Source organism: Ochotona curzoniae, unplaced genomic scaffold (assembly GCF_017591425.1).
Source record: "Ochotona curzoniae isolate NIBS_2020 unplaced genomic scaffold, NIBS_Ocur_1.0 scaffold_2587, whole genome shotgun sequence".
Lineage (NCBI taxonomy): Eukaryota > Metazoa > Chordata > Mammalia > Lagomorpha > Ochotonidae > Ochotona > Ochotona curzoniae.
In genome coordinates, this window is record NW_024467096.1 from 11785952 (window position 1) to 11806947 (window position 20996).

General features: G+C 39.4%; 1 protein-coding gene across 1 annotated transcript in view; it reads right to left on the minus strand.

Moving 5' to 3' along the window:
* Window positions 1-7484: 7484 nt before the first annotated feature.
* TPRG1 (tumor protein p63 regulated 1) overlaps window positions 7485-20996 on the minus strand; it is a 109070-nt gene continuing 95558 nt past the window's right edge. The window contains exon 5 of the mRNA XM_041003003.1: window positions 7485-7679. Coding sequence (XP_040858937.1) covers window positions 7485-7679 — 195 coding nt within the window. The remainder of the gene's footprint in view (window positions 7680-20996) is intronic.

Consider the following 20996-nt stretch of genomic DNA (forward strand, 5'->3'; position numbering starts at 1 on the left):
CCCAGTTGTTTGCAAAGAACGCCCCCCCCCCATTTTTTTTGTAATTGAGTACAAAATAGATTTGACGTACAAGACACAGATTGAGAACCAGCCTCATGACTTTGTTCCCTGTATTTCATGCAGGCTACAGGCCTGGAATGAAAAATGGGCTCACATTGTTCCCTCTTGAGTTTTGAAGCTAAATTTTTAGCGGAGGATGTCATAATTTCTCCTCTGGCTACAGAATCATCCTAAGATGTTGCTACAATTAGGTGAAATAGGTAAGTATTGGTCAACGCTCAGTTACTTCCAAGTCCTCAAACTGGGTTCTTTTCTTAGCCTCTGGGGAAATTGTATCTGCAAGGAAATCAAGACGCTTGGCCCCCTGACTGCCTTCAGAGTACATTGTGGGAGGTGCAGACCAAAGGTGAGTTTACACATCAGTGACTAAGGTTTCCTGCCACTAAGCATAAGAAGTCACTCATGAGCAGCGTCCCTAAACCACAGCTACAGGATGTGGGCACAAACTCTTGTATAATTGTTGGCCAAGCGCCAAGGAGCATTCATCCCTGTGCAAATACTTGGGCTATTTTTTTGTTGTTGCTGTTAACCTTTGAAAACCACAGGCATTAGTCTCTCTCTTTCTTCCCTTTGGCACAAGACTTTTTTTTTTTTTTTTTTTGTCCAACTTGTTCTCTGTGTATAAAGAATTTCCTAGGACATTTCAAGGCTAAATTTAATACCTTTGCCCTCCCCACTCTTGCCCCAGAAAATGCCAGGCAGAGGTAAAACTGCCTTACAAAATACCTGCTGGCTATGCTGACTTCCACAGCTTGCTTTGGGCATTTTGATCGATAGGACATCAGAGCTCCACGGGTGACCTTAGTCTTTCAGAAAATAAAGGTGACTTTTGGAAATCCCCCCCAAACAACCATGATCTATTGTTTTCTCACATCAGAATTAAGTCAGTGATTAGGATACACTGACTCAGATAACAGGCCTTTCCCTGGGAATTCCAATTCACATGGGAAAGAGCAGTAAGTCAGGAAGAGGAACTGGGATAGTCTAATCCCAGCAGTTAGTGTCATCCCAGCCAAAAATTCCTTATCTTCTTTCTGAGCCATTTATTCCTAGTTTCTAGTCCTTTGCTTTATGTCTATGAAAGGGAAATTTTGAATAAAAACATTTCTTTGCTTTCGTGGCCCTGGGGCTCTGTGAATTAACTTCTTTAGTCATGCTCTAGCAAAAGGACAGTGAAAGTGGATGCCAAAGCAAAAGCTGAAATTCACAAAGCACTAGCAAGCTTCCCCTGTGCCTTAGAGGATGGAAGAGGCCCAACTGACCACTGGCAGGTCAGGAGGAGAATTTTTGCCAACCCTGACTTGTAAACATTAAGGAATCCATTGGCCTTGCTCCTGTCCCTACATATCTCATGTTCTGGCAATATTAACCCAAGCTGAACTTAACTGCAGATTAAAACATATATTTTAATTGAGCTGGTAGGTAGTTGCCACTGATTTTAAATGGAATTAATTTTATGTACATATTTTTTTAAGGAAGAACTTTCTATCAAAGCTGCCCAAGATATATCAGACTATGAAGAGTGTGTCAGGGATGACGCTGAAATTTTCACAATGGAGCCTTATTGGAGAGGCTCTAGTGGAAATTCCTGAATAAGATAAAGAGCAAGTGTAGAAGATTACAATCATGACATTTTGTGATGATTTTCTTCCTATGTAATGCTTCCTATGTCTGATCCTATTCTTCATGAAATTTTTTATGCCTTGTTAGGAAATTCTAGTGGCACAGTTCAAATGACAGCCTGAAGGAAAAACTCATGGGCTTGTATAAGGTTCCTATCTGAGCTGAAAAACAAAGAGATCAAATAAGACCATCAAGTGCCAAGTAGAAAATCCACAGTCAGTTGGACCACAGTGATGAAATAACTCCTGGGGAGAACTAAATTTAGTTTCCTTGAATAATTCTTGCAAAATATGCATCAATCTACAAACATTTAACTTTGTATTTAACAAAATCATTTAACTTTGCTTCATTCCATCCTCAACAGGACCTTTATGAACTAGACAGAAGTGATAGCATTGCTGTTTTGAAGATTAACAAATTAAGATTTTCAGGGTGACATATAATTGATTCAGCTCTTTAAAAAAAATCAAATATCTAATCATTAGCTAAAGTCATTTGGAGAACTGGAATGCTCCTGGCCTTACAGGCATATGGTCATCATCTTTCTGAATATTGAAATGCAGCAACCTCTTGCTTGACATTTATTGTATCTGATTCCTTTTTTAAAAGTCAAGTGATGGTGGGCTCATTCCTTTAAGAGGTAACATATTCCATCACTGAATATGTATAACTAACTCTAAGAAGTTCTCAAATTCCCGAATTTGTTCACCCTGAGGTCATAATCTTTCTTGGTAGACCTCATCAAACAGTTCATGGAATACCCAATATGACAATCTTGGCAAAATGCAAAAACCATTCTCACACTATCTGCAAGCTCACTCTTCTCCATTTAAAGCAGACTGAATTCCACTAAACACCCTATTTTTATAGACTGGATCCCAGGACTAGGAAATCTCTACTCTTCCCATCCTTTCTAAGCTGTTCCTATTGAGAATGATCCACTGTGTCCTGCAGAAGATCATTTGGGAACAGTCTGGCTTGGGTTACAAGGAAGACAAAGTGCAGAGAGAAGTCAATTGTCATGCTGATGCAAAGAATGTGCCCGACATTTCAGAGATTTCTGCCAACAAATGCCCAATCTTAAGTCATACGGGGCTTTGAGGGCAGCAGTATTATAATATTTCACCAATAATGCCCTCTTCAGAACCAGTGCCAAAACAATCGAAGGCCTTTTTATTCCACTACTGTTGACAGGACAGTTAAGGATTTCAACATTTCCTTTTACAGTCTGAATTAAAGTTTCCTGCCTTGGGGACTATAACAATATTTGCTATCATGAGTGTGAAGAAGTGGAAGTTGTGAATGGGAGATTGAGGAGGAAAGTATTACTAAAAGTAAATAAACTCAAAAGGAGAGTTTTCAAGATTTGAGTTTTCAATGTCTGCATGAAATTCATGTTTCTGAATATTTCAGATAATAAATTCTGAAAATTAAGAAAAGCAATCTTCTTGAAGAAAATATTTTGAAAATAAACTTCACCTAAATCAAAAATTAACAGCACTTTTCAAACTATCAAGAAAAGTATCTCAATTTTAAGTCTCAAAAATTTGAAAAATATTGTAGTAATTTTTATTGTGCTCTTAAAGATTTATTTATTTATATTGGAAAGGCAGATATACAAAGTGGAGGAGAGACAGAGAAGAAGATCTTCTGTCTGATGATTCACTCCCAAAGTGACCACAACAGCTGGAGTTGATCCAATCTGAAGCCAGGAGCCAGGACCTCTTCCAGGTCTCCCACATGGGTGCAGGGTCCCAAGACTTTGTTTCCCAGGCCACAAGCAGGGAGCTGGATGGAAAGTGGGGCTGCCGGGATTAGAACCAGTGCCCATATGGGATCCCGGTGCATTCAAGGTTAGGATTTAACATCTAGGTTATCACAGTGCCCTAAAGCTTATTTTTTAATTTGTAAAACATTTATTGATTTTTAAATTTTTATTTGAAATGTAGAGTTACATAGAGAAGGAAAGACACAGAGAAAGAGAGAAAGAGAAAGAGAGAGAGCTATTTCACTCACTGGTTCACTCCCTAAATGCTTCAATGGTCAGACCTGACCCAATCTGAAGCCAGGAGCTGTAAGTTTCTTCTGAGTCTCTCATAATGTTACAGGGACCCAAGTATTTGGGCCATCTTCTGCTGTGTTTCCTGGTCATACACAGGGAGCTGGATCAAAAGTGGAGCAGCAGCCACTGGAAATGGGGGCTATATGGGATGTTGGTTCCACTTGAAGAGGATTAGCCTGAAACATCATGGTCTCAACCCTGTAATTAAATTTTAAATTTATTCTTTTTCACTTATTTGAAAAGTATAGAGAAAATGGGGCTTCTATGACCTGGTTCACTGCACAAATGTTTGCAATGGGCTGGGGTGAGTCAGGAGCCCAGGAATTACTGTAGGTCTCCCACAAAGGTAGCAGGAACCCAAGTACTTGAGTCATCACCTTCTGCCTCCCAGGGTGCATTTCAGCAGAATGCTGGATGGGGAGCAGAACCGGGTCTTAAAAATCAGGTACTCTAATAAATGATGCAGGTTTCTCAAGGGGTGTCTTAGCCACTGCACCAAAGAGCTGCCCCTGCCGCTTTACACTGTGGAGCACTTCCAGCTCAAGACCTGACAGTAGAGACCTGTCAGTGGCTATAGCAAAGGAAGCTTCAGCATTTTCAGGAGCAAGAGAAGGGGGAAGGCAATTCATGTTGCAAGTGCTGCTGGCAGCTTTTATTAACATCTGTGTTGCCAGCACACAAAATGAGGAAGGAATAATACTGTTTGGTATAGAGGTAATGCGAAAGAAAGCTTGGTAAGTTGCCGGGAAAGAGTTTGTGACTGGAGAAAGATGCTGCTGCTGATTTTCTTGTTTTTTTCTTTTATAATGCTACAGGTCCATAGGCTCAGGAATTTCTCTCCTACCCTCCCTAATCCTTCCCCCTCCCCCATAATGATTTTGCCTATATTATTCAAAACAGTAACCAATCCGTCATTCAGCTACTTAAATGTATTATGCCACTGTAAGTACAATCAATTGTAGAAGGCCCAGCATACTATTGTCAAGATCTATTTAACAATGTCATTGCGAGTACATCTTTTTTCAGGATCAGAGCTGAATACAGCAACATATCTTCACTGCTCAGTATGTTAGTCTTCATTATTCAGTTCCTAAGATCAATAAATATTAACATAAATATGCATTTATGTATATATGTCACACATAGATATATATAGAGAGAGATACGATATTTCTGTTCTTTTGAGATTGGCTTATTTCACTGAGCATAATGGTCTCTAGTTGGGACTATTTGGTTTCAAGTGGTAGAATTTCGTTCTTTTTAATGGCTGAGTAGTATTCCAAAGAATAGATATGCCACAATTTCTTTATCCGTTCTTCTTGCAAAGGACATTTAGGCTGTTTCAATGTCTTTGCTATAATAGATTGTGCTGTAGTAAATCCAGGATTACAGGTTACTTTTTCATATCCAGACTTCACTTCCTTTGGATATATTCCCACAAGGGGAACAGCTGAGCCATACAGATCAATTTTCAGTTATCTTAGTATTCTCTACACTTGCTTCCATAGTGGCTATGCTGGCCTACATTCCCACCAACAGTGAAGTAGGGTACCTTTCTCCCCACATCCATGTCAACAGGTGTCGTTAGTAGAGTTTCAAACATAGTCCACAGTAAATCAAATTTAAAAAGATGTTCAAACTCAAAAGAAAGAAACTCAAAGAGAAAAGAAAACATGAGATAATGTTTTGAGTTTCTGAAAATTTGGTATGTTAAGCAGAGAAAAAAATAAAAGAAAAAAGGGCAACAAGAATACAATGAGGTATGACAACATTTTTAAAACATGGTGCTACTTCTCTGTCTGTAACACTTTCAAATCAATAAAATAAATCTTTAACTAACTAAATGAGTAAAATATGGTCCAAAGAAGCCTCTGAAGTCCCTCAATATTCTTAACATTGCGTTTCTGAGATCCTTGGAACTTAGGAGGCTTTTATATGTTTTCCTGGTATAAATTGACTTCTTCAAAAGATTTAATTACAAGGAAGTGTTCTATTAAGAGATACATTTAAGAAAAAATACCCAAGGAAATGAAGCACTAAAAGATCCTGATCAGAGAGTGATAGAATCATATTTTGTTTCAGAAAAGGGCAGTTGGCCCGGTGTGGTCGCCTAATGGCTAACATCCTTGCCTTGCCCTCCCGGAATCCCTTCTGGGCACTGGTTTGTGTCCTGGTGGCCTCGTTCCCACCCAGCTCCTTGCTTGCAGTCTAGGAGCGCAATTAAGGATGGCCCATAGCCTCGGGACCCTGTATCCGTGTGGAAGATGTGGAGGAAGTTCCAGCCTCCTGGTTTCAGATCAGCTCAACTCTGATCATTGCAGCCACTTTGGGAATGAATCAATGGACAGCAGGTATTCCTGTCTGTCTCTCCTCCTCTTTGTATATCTGACTTTCAACTAAAAATACATAAATAAATCTTTGGACAAAAAAGAAAGAAAGACAATGGCAGTCAAATGCAGGATCAATTGAATGAGGGTCTGGCATGGATCAAGTATTCCAATTTAAAATCTGCAGCAATTGGGGCCAATGCTGTGGTACAACAGGCTACATCTTCCCCCTCTGTGACAGTATCCTATAAGGGTACTTGTTGGTGTCCTAACTGCTCCACTTCAAATTCATCACATTGCTTACAGCTGGGGAAAACTGCAGAGAATGGCGTAAGTCCTTGGGACTTTGCACCCATGTGGGAAGTGAACCAGCAGATGAAGGATCTCTCTCTGTTTCTCATTCTCTCTTTAAAATCTGCCTTTCAAATAAAAATAAATGAACCTTTGTAAAAAAAAAAAGGAAGCATAATCAAGTGAACAGAATTAAAAACTTAGTTAAATAACAGTTCTGACACTGGAAAGATATAATATATGAACAATTTTGAAAGAAGAATGAGCTCTGAGTATGATATGTGGTCTTTTAGATACTTAAATGTTAAGGCATGTGGAATATATTTGCTCTGGATGTATCCGAAAAAAAATTCAGAGAACTATGAACTAGTAGTTGTTAAGATGGATAACTGGTACCACAAAAACATTTCAGAGAAATCTGAAAGTCTGAAGATGTTGAGTATGAGGAGTATTCAGAACTGTAAAAGATGATTGGCCAATATGCCGGTGGGGCGTGTGCAATGGCAAGACATTCAGCCAGGTGAACATCAAGCCCAAGATGCTTAACCACTACCTGGGCAAGTTTTCTATCACGTACAAGTCCCTCAAGTACAGTCAGCCAGGCACTGGCATCTTCCACTCCTTGTGAATCACCTCAAGTAGCTTCTGGCAATAAAGGGATGTTGCTGTTTAAAGAAAACAAACAAAAGCAAAAGCAATCCACTAAGTTTTGCATAAATACTAGAGATGAACAGTTATATATGCAAGTCATTCCCATATAACATTGGTGTCTAAAATAATAAAAACAGTGAGATCTTAAATAAGAGGACAGAAGACCAAGGTCAGGAAAATGCCTACATGTAGGGACCAAACAATAACTCAGTTTACAGTCAGTTCCTCATGTGATACCATTTGAATGGGCTCAGAATCATTTACTTTTTGATTTTAAGAAAATTCCAATTTTTTAATTTGAGATCAGAAATGTGTGCCTGCCAATCCAATGTTTTAGATTCCTGAAACAAATATTCAAAATCATACAGCACTCTTTAAAAATAATCATTCAGTCCAAAAATTTGGTGGGTTGGAACAGAAAATTCGGTTATTATGCATTTATGAAAGAAGAACTCCTGTACCAGTAAGAATCAAAAACCAATACTTCCACGGGCAAGGGAATAACCCAGTAGGTTGCGGTTTCCAATGAATGACATTAGGCCTGCGTAGGTCTCAATCAAAATGGGTTCAGTTAACACCATCAGGCTCTTTCTTCGGCTGGATCCAGTGGAATTGTTGTGGGCATTCTGGACAGCTGGAACAAGCTTAGACACAAACCCGGACAACTGAGGAAAAAAGGAGAAGGCACTGAGTTAATAAAGGCAAAATAGATCCAAAGATTCCCATGCCTATGATTCAATTTTCTCCGGGGGCTGCAGTTCTTCTTGCCACCTTTCTGAAAAACCAGTTACTTATTTGTTTGTTTGTTTGAAAGTTAGAGATACACAGAGAGACAGTGAGAAAGACAGAGATCATGCATTGACTGGCTCACCCCACATGGTCACAGCAGTCAGTGACTGGCAAGGTTGAAAACAAGCGCCAAGAGCTACATGGATGGCGGGGCCCAAGCACTTGGGCCATCTTCTGCTGTATTTCCCAGGCCATTAGTAGGAAGCAGGATTAGCCAGGACTCAAACAGTTGCTCACATCAGATTTCACCATCGCAGGCAGTAGCTTAACCTGTTACACAATTCTTCTTACTTCTTTTATTTATTTTTAAGATGTACTTATTTTTATTGGAAAGTCAGACACACAGAGAGGAGAGACAGAGAGGAAGATCTGTCCACTGATTCACTTCCCAAGCGACTGTAACAGCCGGAGCTGAGCTGATCTGAGGCCAAGAGCCAGGAGCCTCTTTCAGGTCTCCCACGCAGGTGCAGGGTGCCAAGGTAATAGGTTGTTCTCAACTGCTTCCCCAGGCCACAAGCAGGGAGCTGGATGGGAAGCAGAACTGCCAGGATTAGAACCAAAGTCCATATGGGATCCTGGGCATGCAAGGCAGACTTTAGCCACTAGGCTCCCACACCAGCCCCAATTCTTGTTACTTCTTATTCCTAAATTGTTTTCCAGACTAGGTAACATAACTTCTGTTGGTATTTTAATAAATTAATCACTTAATAAGCCATGTACCTAATAAAAATTTTTCCACATCTTGTTTACTTTCTATTATTTATAAAATAATAAGAAGTCAATTTAATATATACTGATAGTCTATCATTAATCAGTTACTTGCTAGGTGCTGCTTTAAATGTCAAGTAAGGTATAGTTGGTCCTCAAAGAAGATTCACTATTTCAGGAAATCTAGAAAATAACTTACATCAATTGAGCAAAGATCACTAAAATAAGGAGTAAGAGAGTTATAAGACGCAAAAGGAACACAAAACAAGGAGATATCACAAATGATTAGAAGATGAGAACTGATTCTAAAGGAGACCTTTTGGGCCATTGCAGTTGTATAATAAGCTAAACCTTCACCTGTGGAACCAGCATCAAATATGAGTGCTGATTAAAGTCCTGACTTCTCCACTCCCAAACCAGCTTCCTGCTAATGACCTGGGAAAGTGATGGGGAAAGGTCCAAATACCTGGGTCCCTGAACCCACATGGGCAACCAGGAAGAAGCTGCTGGCTCTGGACTTCAGGTTGGATCAGCCCCATCTGATGTAGCTGGGAGAGTGAACCAGCAGATGAAAGACCTCTCTCTATGCATGTCTCTCCTTCTCTCTCTATAACTCTTCATAGGAGTCACTTGACAATTCTTACGAAAATAATAGGACTTCAACAAATAGAAATGAGATTCATAGGTTAGGAAGTAAATAACGAATAGCTGCTGCATTTTCCAGCTCAGCATCATTTTCACCAAAACTGCCTGTGTTTTCCTTTAGATATTCACTGTCTTCCATTTAGTTCATGAAGTCATTCATCAGTAATCTTCTCATATGAAAATTATGTCATGTGGGTGTTCTCACACCAACAAAGACAGCCCTAATATCGTTAAGATCACCTAATGCAGTGTCATTATGATAATAATGTAATGCTGTAATATTTTGAGTCCATCACTGCATATCTGGTACATTGTTGACTGAAATGTTGTTAGTAAGCGCATCAGCTGCTAAATGAAGCTGATATTAGCACAAGATGCAAACCTAACATCAGAGAAATCCAATCATCTCGTCATAGAACTTGACTCAGGTATGGGCGCATGGCAAATGTGGCTGTCAAATTGACAGTATCTAAGAGTGGAGGTATAGGTGGTTATTTTTGTCATATATAATAAACATGACTAAGGAGGAAGCCAACAAAGATAAAAGAATAAAGACATGCAGCAAGATTCATTCTTGACAAAATCATTTAAATTACTAGATCTGCTTACTCCTTTAACATTCAAGTTCAGTAAGCCCCCAAATCATTTTGGGATAGGCTATGTTGCATTGAATATCTTTTTTTTCACATTTTATTATTATTGCTATCATTTTATGATACAGTTCCATATTCCCTTATCCTCTCCCCAATTCCCTCCCCCCCCAGTTCCTTTATATCATTACTAACATATAATTCTTCATACTCAGTCATATGTTCATCATTGCAGGCATGGACAATGGCAGAGAGTCCAGAGTCCTATTGTCAAAATATAATATAAACAGTTTCACTGTAAGTCCATCTTTGTCTGGAAACAGAGATGCATACCACACTGCATCCTCACATCTGGTTGTTAGTCTCCATTACATAACTACTGTACATTCTTTTATATGAAAAGTCATGATACAAAATCAACAATAGAAAGAAAAATAGAAATTTACAATGCCATGAAGTTAAATGACATGTTACTATATATGACAGTCTCCATTACACAAATACTATACCTTCCCTTAAATGAAGAGCCACAAAACAAAATCAACTTCCGGGAGAAAAAAGAAATTAACAATGCCAAGAGGTTAAACAACATGCTATTAAATGTATAACGTGTAGCTGAAGAAGTGAAAATCAAGGACCTTCTTGAAGAAAATGATGCCACTGTATGATCTATGATTCATTGAATGATTTAATCAGAAGAAAGTATTTTGAAGAGATGAAACCAACAGAAAACAACAAAACCCATGTGATATAGTTTCTGCTGATCTTTGTTGGAGTGTGTCTCCTCCAGACAATTAACAGATGGGTTTCGTTCTTTAATCCAGTATACTAATGTATGATGTTTGATTGAGCTTAAGCAATTTACATTTAGAGTTAAATATACATAGGTGGTACTTTGGTCCTGTCATTTTAGGAATGGGTTGTTCATTGATTTAGTCTTCTGTTGTCATTTTACTGGGATGTTCTTCCCATTACCCTTTGGTTTTGGTAGGTGCTATTCCTCTTCTATGTCAAGAGAACATCGTAGAGCAGGTTTGGAAGAGGCAAATTCTTTTAGCTTTTCTTTACTCTGGAAGAATTTTATTTCATTTTCAAAGATGAAAGAAAGCTTTGCAGGGTATGTTATCCTAGGCCGACAATCTTTTTCTTTTAGAATCTGGAATATGTCAATCCATTCTCTTCTTGCCTGTAGAGTTTCCTGTGAGAGATCTCCTGTGAGCTTAATTGGCCTTCCTTTATATGTCAATTGATGTTTTTCACGTGCACATTTAAGGATCTTTTCCTTATGTTCAATTGAAGAGAGCTTGATAATCATATGTCTTGGCGAAGATCGCTTTTGATCAAGCCTGTTGGGAATTCTGTGTCCCTCCTGGATCTTGTTTCCCAATTCTTTCTCTAGATTAGGGAAATTTTCCTTTATTATCCCATTAAATACATTTGCGAACTCAGCTTCTCTTTCTGCACCTTCTGGGACTCCCATAACTGTTATATTTGGCCTCTTAATAGTGTCTTTCAATTCTTGAATGCTTTTTTTGGCCTGATCCAGCTCTGCTTCCAGCTTTTTGTTGGCTTCCCCCTGGTGACAGGAGATATCTGCCAATTCTGATATTTTTTCTTCTGCTTGCTTCATTCTATTTTGGAGACTCTCCACTGTACTTGTAATTTGCTCTACTGTGTTCTTAATTTCTGATATTCCAGTCTTGATTTGCTTTACTGCTTCCTTAAATTCTTTGAACTCTTGCATTAACTTCTCATTTTTGACCAGAATCTTTTTTTTTAAAGATTTATTTTTATTATTTTTTCATTGGAAAGGCAGATATACAGAGAGGAGAGACAGAGAGGAAGATCTTCCGTCCGATGATTCACTCCCCAAGTGAGCGCAACGGGCCGATACTATGCCGATCCGAAGCCAGGAGCCTCTTCTGGGTCTCCCACGCGGGTGCACGTTCCGTCCTCGACTGCTTTCCCGGGCCACAGGCAGGGAGCTGGAAGGGAAGCGGGGCTGCCGGGATTAGAACCGGCGCCCATATGGGATCCCGGGCGTGCAAGGCGAGGACCTTTAACCACTTGTGCCACCGTGCCGGGCCTGACCAGAATCTTTAAAATGAGTCTTATGGATTCTGTGTCCCCCATTTTCTCGATGTCTTCCTCAGTTAACTCTGAGGTTGGCATAGGGTTTTGCTCCTTTGCAGGGGAGTTTTCAGTAATATTAATTGTGCCTCAGTCTCTTCTTTTGCTCTTGATCATTGTACTTCTGGTTAGCAGAGTCTTCTTCTTGTGGCAGGTTTCTAAGCTGTGTCACCCACAGGTCTACAATGCGATTTTACTTATTGCAGTTGGTACACAACTTTTTGCTTGCAGCCACTTGTGCCACAACCTCCAGCGAGTTCCAGGTCTGGCTTCTTATGTCAGATATCCACTGTGGTCTCCACAGCCACAGCCACAGCCCTTGGCTCACCACTCTCCACCTCCTGTGATACTGTGCTGAGGCTGCACTGTTGTCTCTGCAACCTTTCTCCCTCTTCTGGTTGGAGTGGGTTCCAGGATTAAAGAGACACCAGGTGTACTATCTAGTTAGGTTGTTGGTGGCGCTGATCTTGTCGGAACTTGTTGGATGTTAGGTCTGGGCGCCACACGGACCTGTTTTGACTGGTATGATGCCACAGTCGGTATTATTTTCCTGCGGGACCTCAGCGAGTTCTTGCGAGCTCAGCACATGCTCAGTTCACTGTTGTCCCCTGCAGTCCCAAAGCTATGGCCACAGTGCGCAAAATGATGCCCCACATGCTACCACAACAATTCTTGATCTGCTGGCTGTCAGATCCGAGGGCTACCCAGACCTGCCCTGGATGGAACCCGTAGAATGCCTCGTCGTTGCAGTTTTCCGAGTCAGAAATGAGCTCACTCCCCACTCAGAGCATGCTCAGTCCTTTCCCTTGCCCTTTCCTCCTTAGGCAAAATGGCGCCCAGTTCAGCTCTAGGGGGCTGACTGGGCTATGAAATCCTCGCTGTTCTCGCACTGCCCGCGTGGGATCTGCTGCTCTGTCTCTGCTCCTGGTCAAATCAAATGGACCAGCAGGACAGACAGTTCCCCGTCTGGGTTCACCTCCCAAGCTCCCAGTGAAAGTCCCTTCCCACCTGGTTGCTGGTGGAGTTCCGGCTACTGGTGGAGTTTAGATCGCCGTGCTGGAGTATCAGTCACTGCAACACCACACTGCTGTACCTGCTGCTTTTCTGTGTCTGTCAGTCTCCAGGTACCCCTCTGCTGTTGTTCTGTCCTTTCTTATTTCCTGAAATATGTCCTCTCTGCTTCATTCTCATTAAATGCTTCTCCGTCCGTTTAAACGTGTCCTTACCCTATTCCGCCATCTTGATTGCCCGGTGCATTGAATATCTTTACTTGTCATAGAAAGAGGAATGTAATTTGGAGAGATTTCCAGAGATATAAACAAGAGTTTAAATGAGAAAAATCCATCTTTTTGGATTTCCAATGAGGCTTTTTACAATCATCATCTCATTCCAATAAAAAGTATTGAGCAAATTAAACAAGATATCATCAATCCTTTGGTAGAAATGCAGGTGGTAAGTGAGTTATACACACTCACTTTACTTTCCACATTATATTGAGTAAATTATTAAGAATAATGTCCCACAGTACTCACAATGAGATTCAACATATTTCTTAAGCAATGGCTCAGTAGTCTAAATTAAAACTCTAAGAGTTCACTTCAAGTTCATTCTAAATCACTAAGTATTCCCTGAAAAGAGATGATTGTTCTAATGTCTCCACAAAGAGGCTAATTTTTGCTTTAACTTATTAATATAAAAGTTCATACTTGTGATTCAGTGAACTCCTGTAAGAGAAGCATTGGCTTTATTCTGAATGCTTTGTTTTTTATTAAATCATTTTTGAGCAAACTACTTCTCCATTTTAAGATTCATAATCTTATTATTAAGGTAAAAAGGGGGAAAAAAAGCAAACTAGGGGCCAGCATTGTGGTGGAGTGTGTTAAGCCACCACTCAAAAAGTTGACATCCTATATGAGTGTAGCTATTCGACTTTCATGTTAACTCCTTAACAATATTCTTGGGAAATTGTTTGGCGTAGATCATCCCTGGGCATCGTGGCTATTTGGTGAGTGAGCCAGTACAAGGAACATACCTTTATCCTTGTAACTCCCATTCAAACACATAAATGAAATTTTAAGTGGAAGAAAGCCCCCAAATTTAGAATATAATCCTCATTACTAGCTGAACTAACCTATGAAAAAAGAAAATGACATTCAAGTAAAACTTCAGAAACATACTTGCTGTGTGACATTGTATATTCAATTCCTCGCTTTTCATTCTCAATTAGCTGTTTTGATAAGCATTGAAGCTCAAGGCTTTTAAAATAACATCAGAAGTAAAATAAATTGGTTCCCCTGATGATAAAACATGGTGGAATTCACTAGACTAGTCCTATTGCTGTGCATTCTCCAAGAGTAAAGCAATTATCCCCCTCTATTTTTACTTAAACTAACATTTATGTAATTGGATAGTATCAAGACATGGTTTGGAAAAGAGACCTTACTTCACTGAGCCTAACGTGTGTAACAGATTAGAAGCATTTTGCTTATTTTCTATGAGTTTTAGTCTACAATGGCTAAGACAGCATTGATAGCTCTTGTTGCTGGTTCCTAGAACAAGCATCCTCTGTTGGATAACTGTTATATAAATTGTTAACATTAGAAAACACCAGGTACATGGAAGCTATTATTTCTAAAATTTTATGTTTAAATTGCTTCAAAGTTGAAACTTAAGAAACCCTGAGTATTATCCTATCTTCCACGTACTAGCACCAGCAACACAAATGGGCCCTGGTTCATGTCCCAGAGGCTCTGTTTTTGATTCGGCTCTTCATTTAGGGCCTGGGAAAGCAGTGTAGCATGGCCCAAGCCCTTGGGCCTCTGCACTCAAGTGGGAGGCTGAACAGCAGCTCTTGGCTCCCAGCTTTGAATCAGCTCAGCTCTGGCCATTGTGGCCATTTGGGGAATGAACCAGAACATAGAAGATCTCTCTCTCTCTTTCTCTCTCTCTCTCTTTCTCTCTCTGTTAAATCTACTTTTCATATAAAATCAACCATTATAATTTTTTTTGAGACTATTAATTCTAATATTATTTTCTTGGGTGTGGCTTTACTTGTTAGTTTCTTTTTATTAAGCCAAAGTGTACGCTATTAATTTAATACAGTTAATAATAGTATTTAACTCAATACTAATTTTCCTCAGGCAATATTTCTTCTTAATGTCACAAATAATGAGTGTGCGTGTGTGTGCGCCTTTAGTTTCTATCTCGTTGATTAAACTTACCAAGTGCTATTTTAGTTTTAACTGCTTAACCTTTTGTGTCTATAAATTAAATTGTTTCCACCATATTTGCTAAAAACATGGCAGAGCAGCAAATGATTGGACAAATACTGACAGCGGCCCACACTACACCACTAGTGCATCCTAAATGTTCTTAATAGAATAGCGAGAATGATTTTATAGTGCCTATACTCCAGAGGTAGTGGGTGAAAAGTAAAAATAAACAGAAACATGTAATTCCAATAATGACAAATTCCAGGGGAAAAAAAGCAAATTTTAATAAAATGTCTGAAAGTAATAGGAGTGAGGAATGCTTCGCACATTTTATTCATGGTAAGTTTTTCTGCGGAGGTACAACTGAAGCTGATATCTAAGTGGTTGGAAGAGACAGCTATGGGGAGAACACCTTATAGACAAAATCAGCACTACAAAGGCGGCGAGAGGGGGATGAGAAAAGGACTCAAGGCTGCAGAATAGTGATCAAAACAAGAGGCTGCAGCAGGAGCCAAGCAGGATCCTGGCCATCACTCTAACTACTTTTGTTTGCATCACTTCAGCTCCAGCTATTGTGGCCATTTGGTAAGTGAACCAGTGCGAGGAAAATCTCTCCCCCTCTTTTTCCCTCTCTCTTCCTCTTTCCCTCTCACCTCTTTACCTCTCTTACTCTCTGTCTCTCTTCTTTCTGCAGAATCTGCTTTTCAAAATAAAAATAAATCCTTTTAAAAATTTTAAGGATGTAAGAAACTGAAGCAGAAAGACGAGCTGGGAGGCCACTTCCATTTCACAGAGAAGGGGCAATGTGGTTTTCGTTAAGAACAACAATGGGGAAACTGTGAGAACTGGTTGAATTATAGATGGATCCATATGATTTTCTGAAATATTGAATAGAGGAATGAAGAGAAAGAAGGAATGCACCTAAACACTCAGGCTTTTGACTTGAGCAAACTAGAAGGGTAGTGACATCATTACTGAGAGAATTAGAGAAGCAGAAATTGGAAATGGTGCAAAGGGGATCAAAAATTCTGTCTAGACATATCACTTTGTCTAACCAGTAACCCGCTAACAGGTTTTAATAGCCAGCTGAGTATAAGCCTGGAACTCAAAAATGATATGAAAATTAAAGTCCATGTCCACATTTAAAATTTCAAACGATATCTGCAGGTCCATAAACCAACAATTATATGCATAAACTAAAGTTATTAATCTTAGAAAGATAACATAACAGGGTAATTCATGTGCAATGCATATTATGAAAAACTATGCATGGACATAAAAATATTTTTGCTCTAGAATAAGCTTATTTTGAATTCCATTTTTCCACAATCTTTCTGAAGTACACTTGTACAGAACAAGGATAGAGGGCCTAGTGCAGTAGCCTAGTGCCTAAAGTTCCCACATTGCATGTGCCAGCATCCCATATGGGTGCCAGTTTTTATCCAGTTGCTCCCTTCCAGTTCCCTTCTTGTGGCTTGGGAAAGCAGTGGAGGATGGCCCAAGGACTTGGGACCCTGCACCTGTGTGGGAGACTTGGAAGAAGTTCCTGGCTCCTGGTTTAGGATTAGCTCAGCTCCAGCCTTGTAACCACTTGGGGAGTGAACCAGCAGATGGAAAATCTTTCTCTATGTAGCTCCTTCTCTCCATAAATCTGACTTTCCAATGAAAATAAATAAATCTTTCAAAAAAAAAAGATCAGGGATAGAATCAGCAAATTCATTTTTTTGTTGTTGAAAAAGACATTAATAATTCGGAGAAAAGCAGAGGGGATGTAACAGAATGATTGACCACAAGTAATTTGTCATCACAATCTGCTTTTCATTCCTGAAATGACCACAACACCCAGGGCTGACCCAGGCTGAAGCCAGGTTCCAAGACCTTCAAAATGTTTATAACACTAGGGCATGGGCCCGAGGAGTTAAGCCATTCTCTACTAGTTTCTCGGATACAGTAGCAGAGAGCTGGATTCGGAGGGGAACAACCAGGTGTTGAACCAGGGCTTCAACACAGGATACCCATGTGGCAAAATGAACAAAAAAATTATTAAAAGGATGATTGACCACAAGTAATTTTTCAAAACAATCTGTATTCTTTTGAAAACAGAGATAATATCTTTGGAACAATGGGTACCTATCCATTTTATTTGAATTTTGAGTAAGAATTTGTTTTAAAAAGGCTTTTCTATGTGAAAATTGTTGGTCTAAGATTCTCTAGAAACCTCCAGGTCTGACAGTCTATGACTCAATCTTCAAAGATCTATAATGACCACATTTCTCTTTTTTATAACCAAGTACATACTCTTTCTCTTCCACATGCCTTGTTACATATTGCAAGTTCATCTTTCCTTTTATTACATTTCACTTACACCTTCACTCAAATATGTATTCTAGTTTGCAAAGAGGTAGAGTCATAATTGTGGCTCTCTGCTTGTCTGTGTCTCCCCACCATGATACTGTTGCTATTTGGGGGCAAATAATTCTTCACCATAGAGAATGTCATCCGTAAGTAGAGTGTTGAGAGCAGTATCTAACCACTAGATATCCACAGCAAACCCACTGCAGGTGTGACAGTCAGATATCTCAGACATTGTCAAAATGCCCCTAGGGCAAATCACGCCCTCTTGAGCACATGGAACTTTAGGAATATATATATATATATATCATGCTATAACTTGACTGTTAGGATCATACAGATCTGGTTTGAGGTTGCAGCTGTGGCATTTATTAGCTGTGTAATTCTGCACAAGTTACTCAGTTTTTCTGAATTTTAGATTTCCTTTTCCATGAAATAATTAAACTGATCACATAAAACTCACAGGGTCATAGTAAAGAGTAAATGAATTTAGTATATGTTATACTCATGTGTGTGTACACCTATGTGCTCATGTAGTGCATGAAGGCAAGTGGAGTGAAGTGAGACTTGAATTTAGGATTACAGTGCAAAAGCCATAAAAGGAATCTTACTTTCAACAACAAAGAAATACTTTTTTCCCATAATTAACATCATTATTATTGAATCATGATCTTTTAAATTCAAACTGTAATTGATTTCAACATTTCCAGGATCATCATGATATAAATTATCAGGATATCTTTTCATATAGCTATGAATGTTTTTCACATTGGATTATTATATTTTTCAACATGGGCTCAGTTTCATGAAAATCCTCTGTGACCTTAAAAATCTAAGTGCTGAAAAGAAAAAGTTGACACCACTTCATACTCAATGAACTTGGCATTTCTTTAGCGTCAGATGCACTTCATTTCTAGTCATTTCTAGGGTGTGTGTGTGTGTGTGTGTGTGTGTGTGTCAGAGATCTTGGGAAAGGAGCGAGATGGGATTGCTTACAGAAATAAGTACTGCAATGAAGGAGAGGCGGACAAAAAGCCAAGTCCCTTAGCTGGTTCTTGGAACATTTCAAGCACCTGAACTCAATCTGTGTGACAGGAACGCTGTGTCATCTGATATGAATGCCACCAGCCACATACTTTCCTCTAAAAGCTTTTATACACCCACCTCTGACTCTGTCTTTTATTCCAGTTTCCAAAACGGGGAGGAGGGGGGTCAAGTTTTAACAACTGGTTAGCCTAAAGTACAGCAGTGGATGGGGTGGAGGGTGGAATATTCTTGACTTTAGTGCAATTGTTTACCAACTGAGTGCCTGGGTCCCTGGCTTCTTTAGGTGCTGCCTGCCAACAGTTCACTGCCGACAGTCTCAGTTTTCCTTATTATAACCATCACTCGCTTCCTGTTTACACTGGGCAAACGGACTAGGTTTCATGCCTGCCGGCTCACATTCCTCTGCTGAGCAGGTTTTCCAAACCTTCAGGCTACAAGTTCCAGCCACCTTGTGTAGGGAGAAAAGCATCCTGAAATGAAGAGCAAGCTCATTCAATATTCAATACTTGATTGTCCCTGGGAAGCTACACTGTGAGCCCAATGTATACACTATCCTTGAACATTCTCCTGGAATTATTTCTAAGATCCCAGGACTGTTTGGGAGTTGGAGTGCGGGAATGGATGGCAATAAAAGGATAAGAAGTTACATTCTTCCTACAAAGAAGAGGTTCCCACACATCATAATTTCCATTTTTATCCTGCCACACTTTGTAATCCTCAGTTCTGGGCTACCATAACAATCCATGAATCTCCTATTAACTACGTTAGTATTTTAAATTGTAATTTGTTAATCATTCTTCTGCCCTGCTCATCTTACACACTTCATTGTTAGGTAAGTACTCAGTGTATTCCTGCTGAATTGATGCAAAGAATACAATGAACTAAAGATAATTTCTTGGCTAACAGTTTGGCTCAATTTAATGATCTCCTTAAAGGAATAGGTAAAGATGCTGGAAAGAGAGATCATAATCTGGAGACCACTTTGACCTGACTGTAATACATTCACAATTATTAACCATCTGAGCTGGCTGGTTCTTCTTAGCAGTATTGTCCCAGTAATTCAGAAATCCAAAAAAAGCAATGATGCAAACATGGAAAGATAAGATTACAGGCTGCAAATATGAAGTGGATAAAATAACTGAAGAAAACTGAATACAGTTGTAGTGAATAAAATCACATCATTAAACACAAACCATCAGTTTTCTATTCTGTCTCACATTCAGAATCACATATGCACACTTACATAAAAAATGTATCAAGAATGATAACCATTTTCTTGCATATTAGCATACTGAGTGTACTTCTAGTGTTATCAATGTGTGAATTAACAAATGCACTTAATCCCAATGATGCATTATCTTCAATCTTAAAATGAAGATAGAAGGGATAGAGTGTTTGGTGCAGCATTTAAGTTGCACCCTGGAAGGCCTGCCTATTTTATTAGTGTTCCTGGTTCAAATCCAAGCTATTCCATTTCCAATCCATCCTCCTACTAATGGACATCTTATAGACAGCAAATGACAGTTTCCAAGTGGGAGATAGTTTGAGCTCTAGATTCCAGGGTTTCAGCCTGGCTCAGTCTTGGTTGATACACGCTTTGGGGAGATGAATCAATTAATAGAACCAGCAGAGTAAAGTTTGTCACTGTCAAACTCCCTACATAAAAAAGAGAAAGAAAGAAAGAAAGAAATCAATCAATCAATCAATCAAGGGCCTAGCATGATGCCTCAAATGGCTGTAGCAACTGCCAGGATCCCGTAAGAGCACTGGTTTGCTTCCCAGCTGTGTACTTCCCATCCACCTCCCTGTTTATGGCATGGGAAAACTAAGGAGAATGGCCCAAAGCTTGAACACTTTGCACACAACAGAGGCCTGGGGAAAGTTCCTAACTCCTGGTTTCAGATTGGTTCAGTTACAGCCATTGCTGCCATTTGGGGAGTGAACCAGAAGATGGAAAATCTGTCTCTCTCCTTCTCTCTCTGTCTCTCTTTCCCTCTATGTAAATTCTTTCTTAAAACATTTTGAAATTAAATTCAAGATGCAGGAAAAGGGTAATTATCTAGTGCTGTTGAACTGTATGAAGATATTATTCAATCTATAATCTATAAATAAAAACACAAAGGTTGCATTTATGCCAGTCTTCATTAAATCAGTGCCAGAAAAACTATTATTTTACAGTTTCATAACTGCTTTATGAAAATAACCCATAAAATGTATTTGGACAGCTTACAGACTGGTGAGGTGTGAAGATAAGTGAAACTGGGAACAGGCTGGCTAGCCACTCTAGTTGCCAGATGTGGGGAGAGTATAGAATTCATGAGATGGTTAAAAGCAGAAGTAACACATTTTAACACGGTTGGATGAATTTGAGATAAATTATGCACAGCAGTGTGGCGAGTTAGAAATATTACAAATAATTTGAATACAACTAATGTGTGTTAATGGTGTTTCTTTGGGTCCTCCCTAAGGAGGCATCCCTGTAATTCAGCTCTCACCCACTCTTACAGGA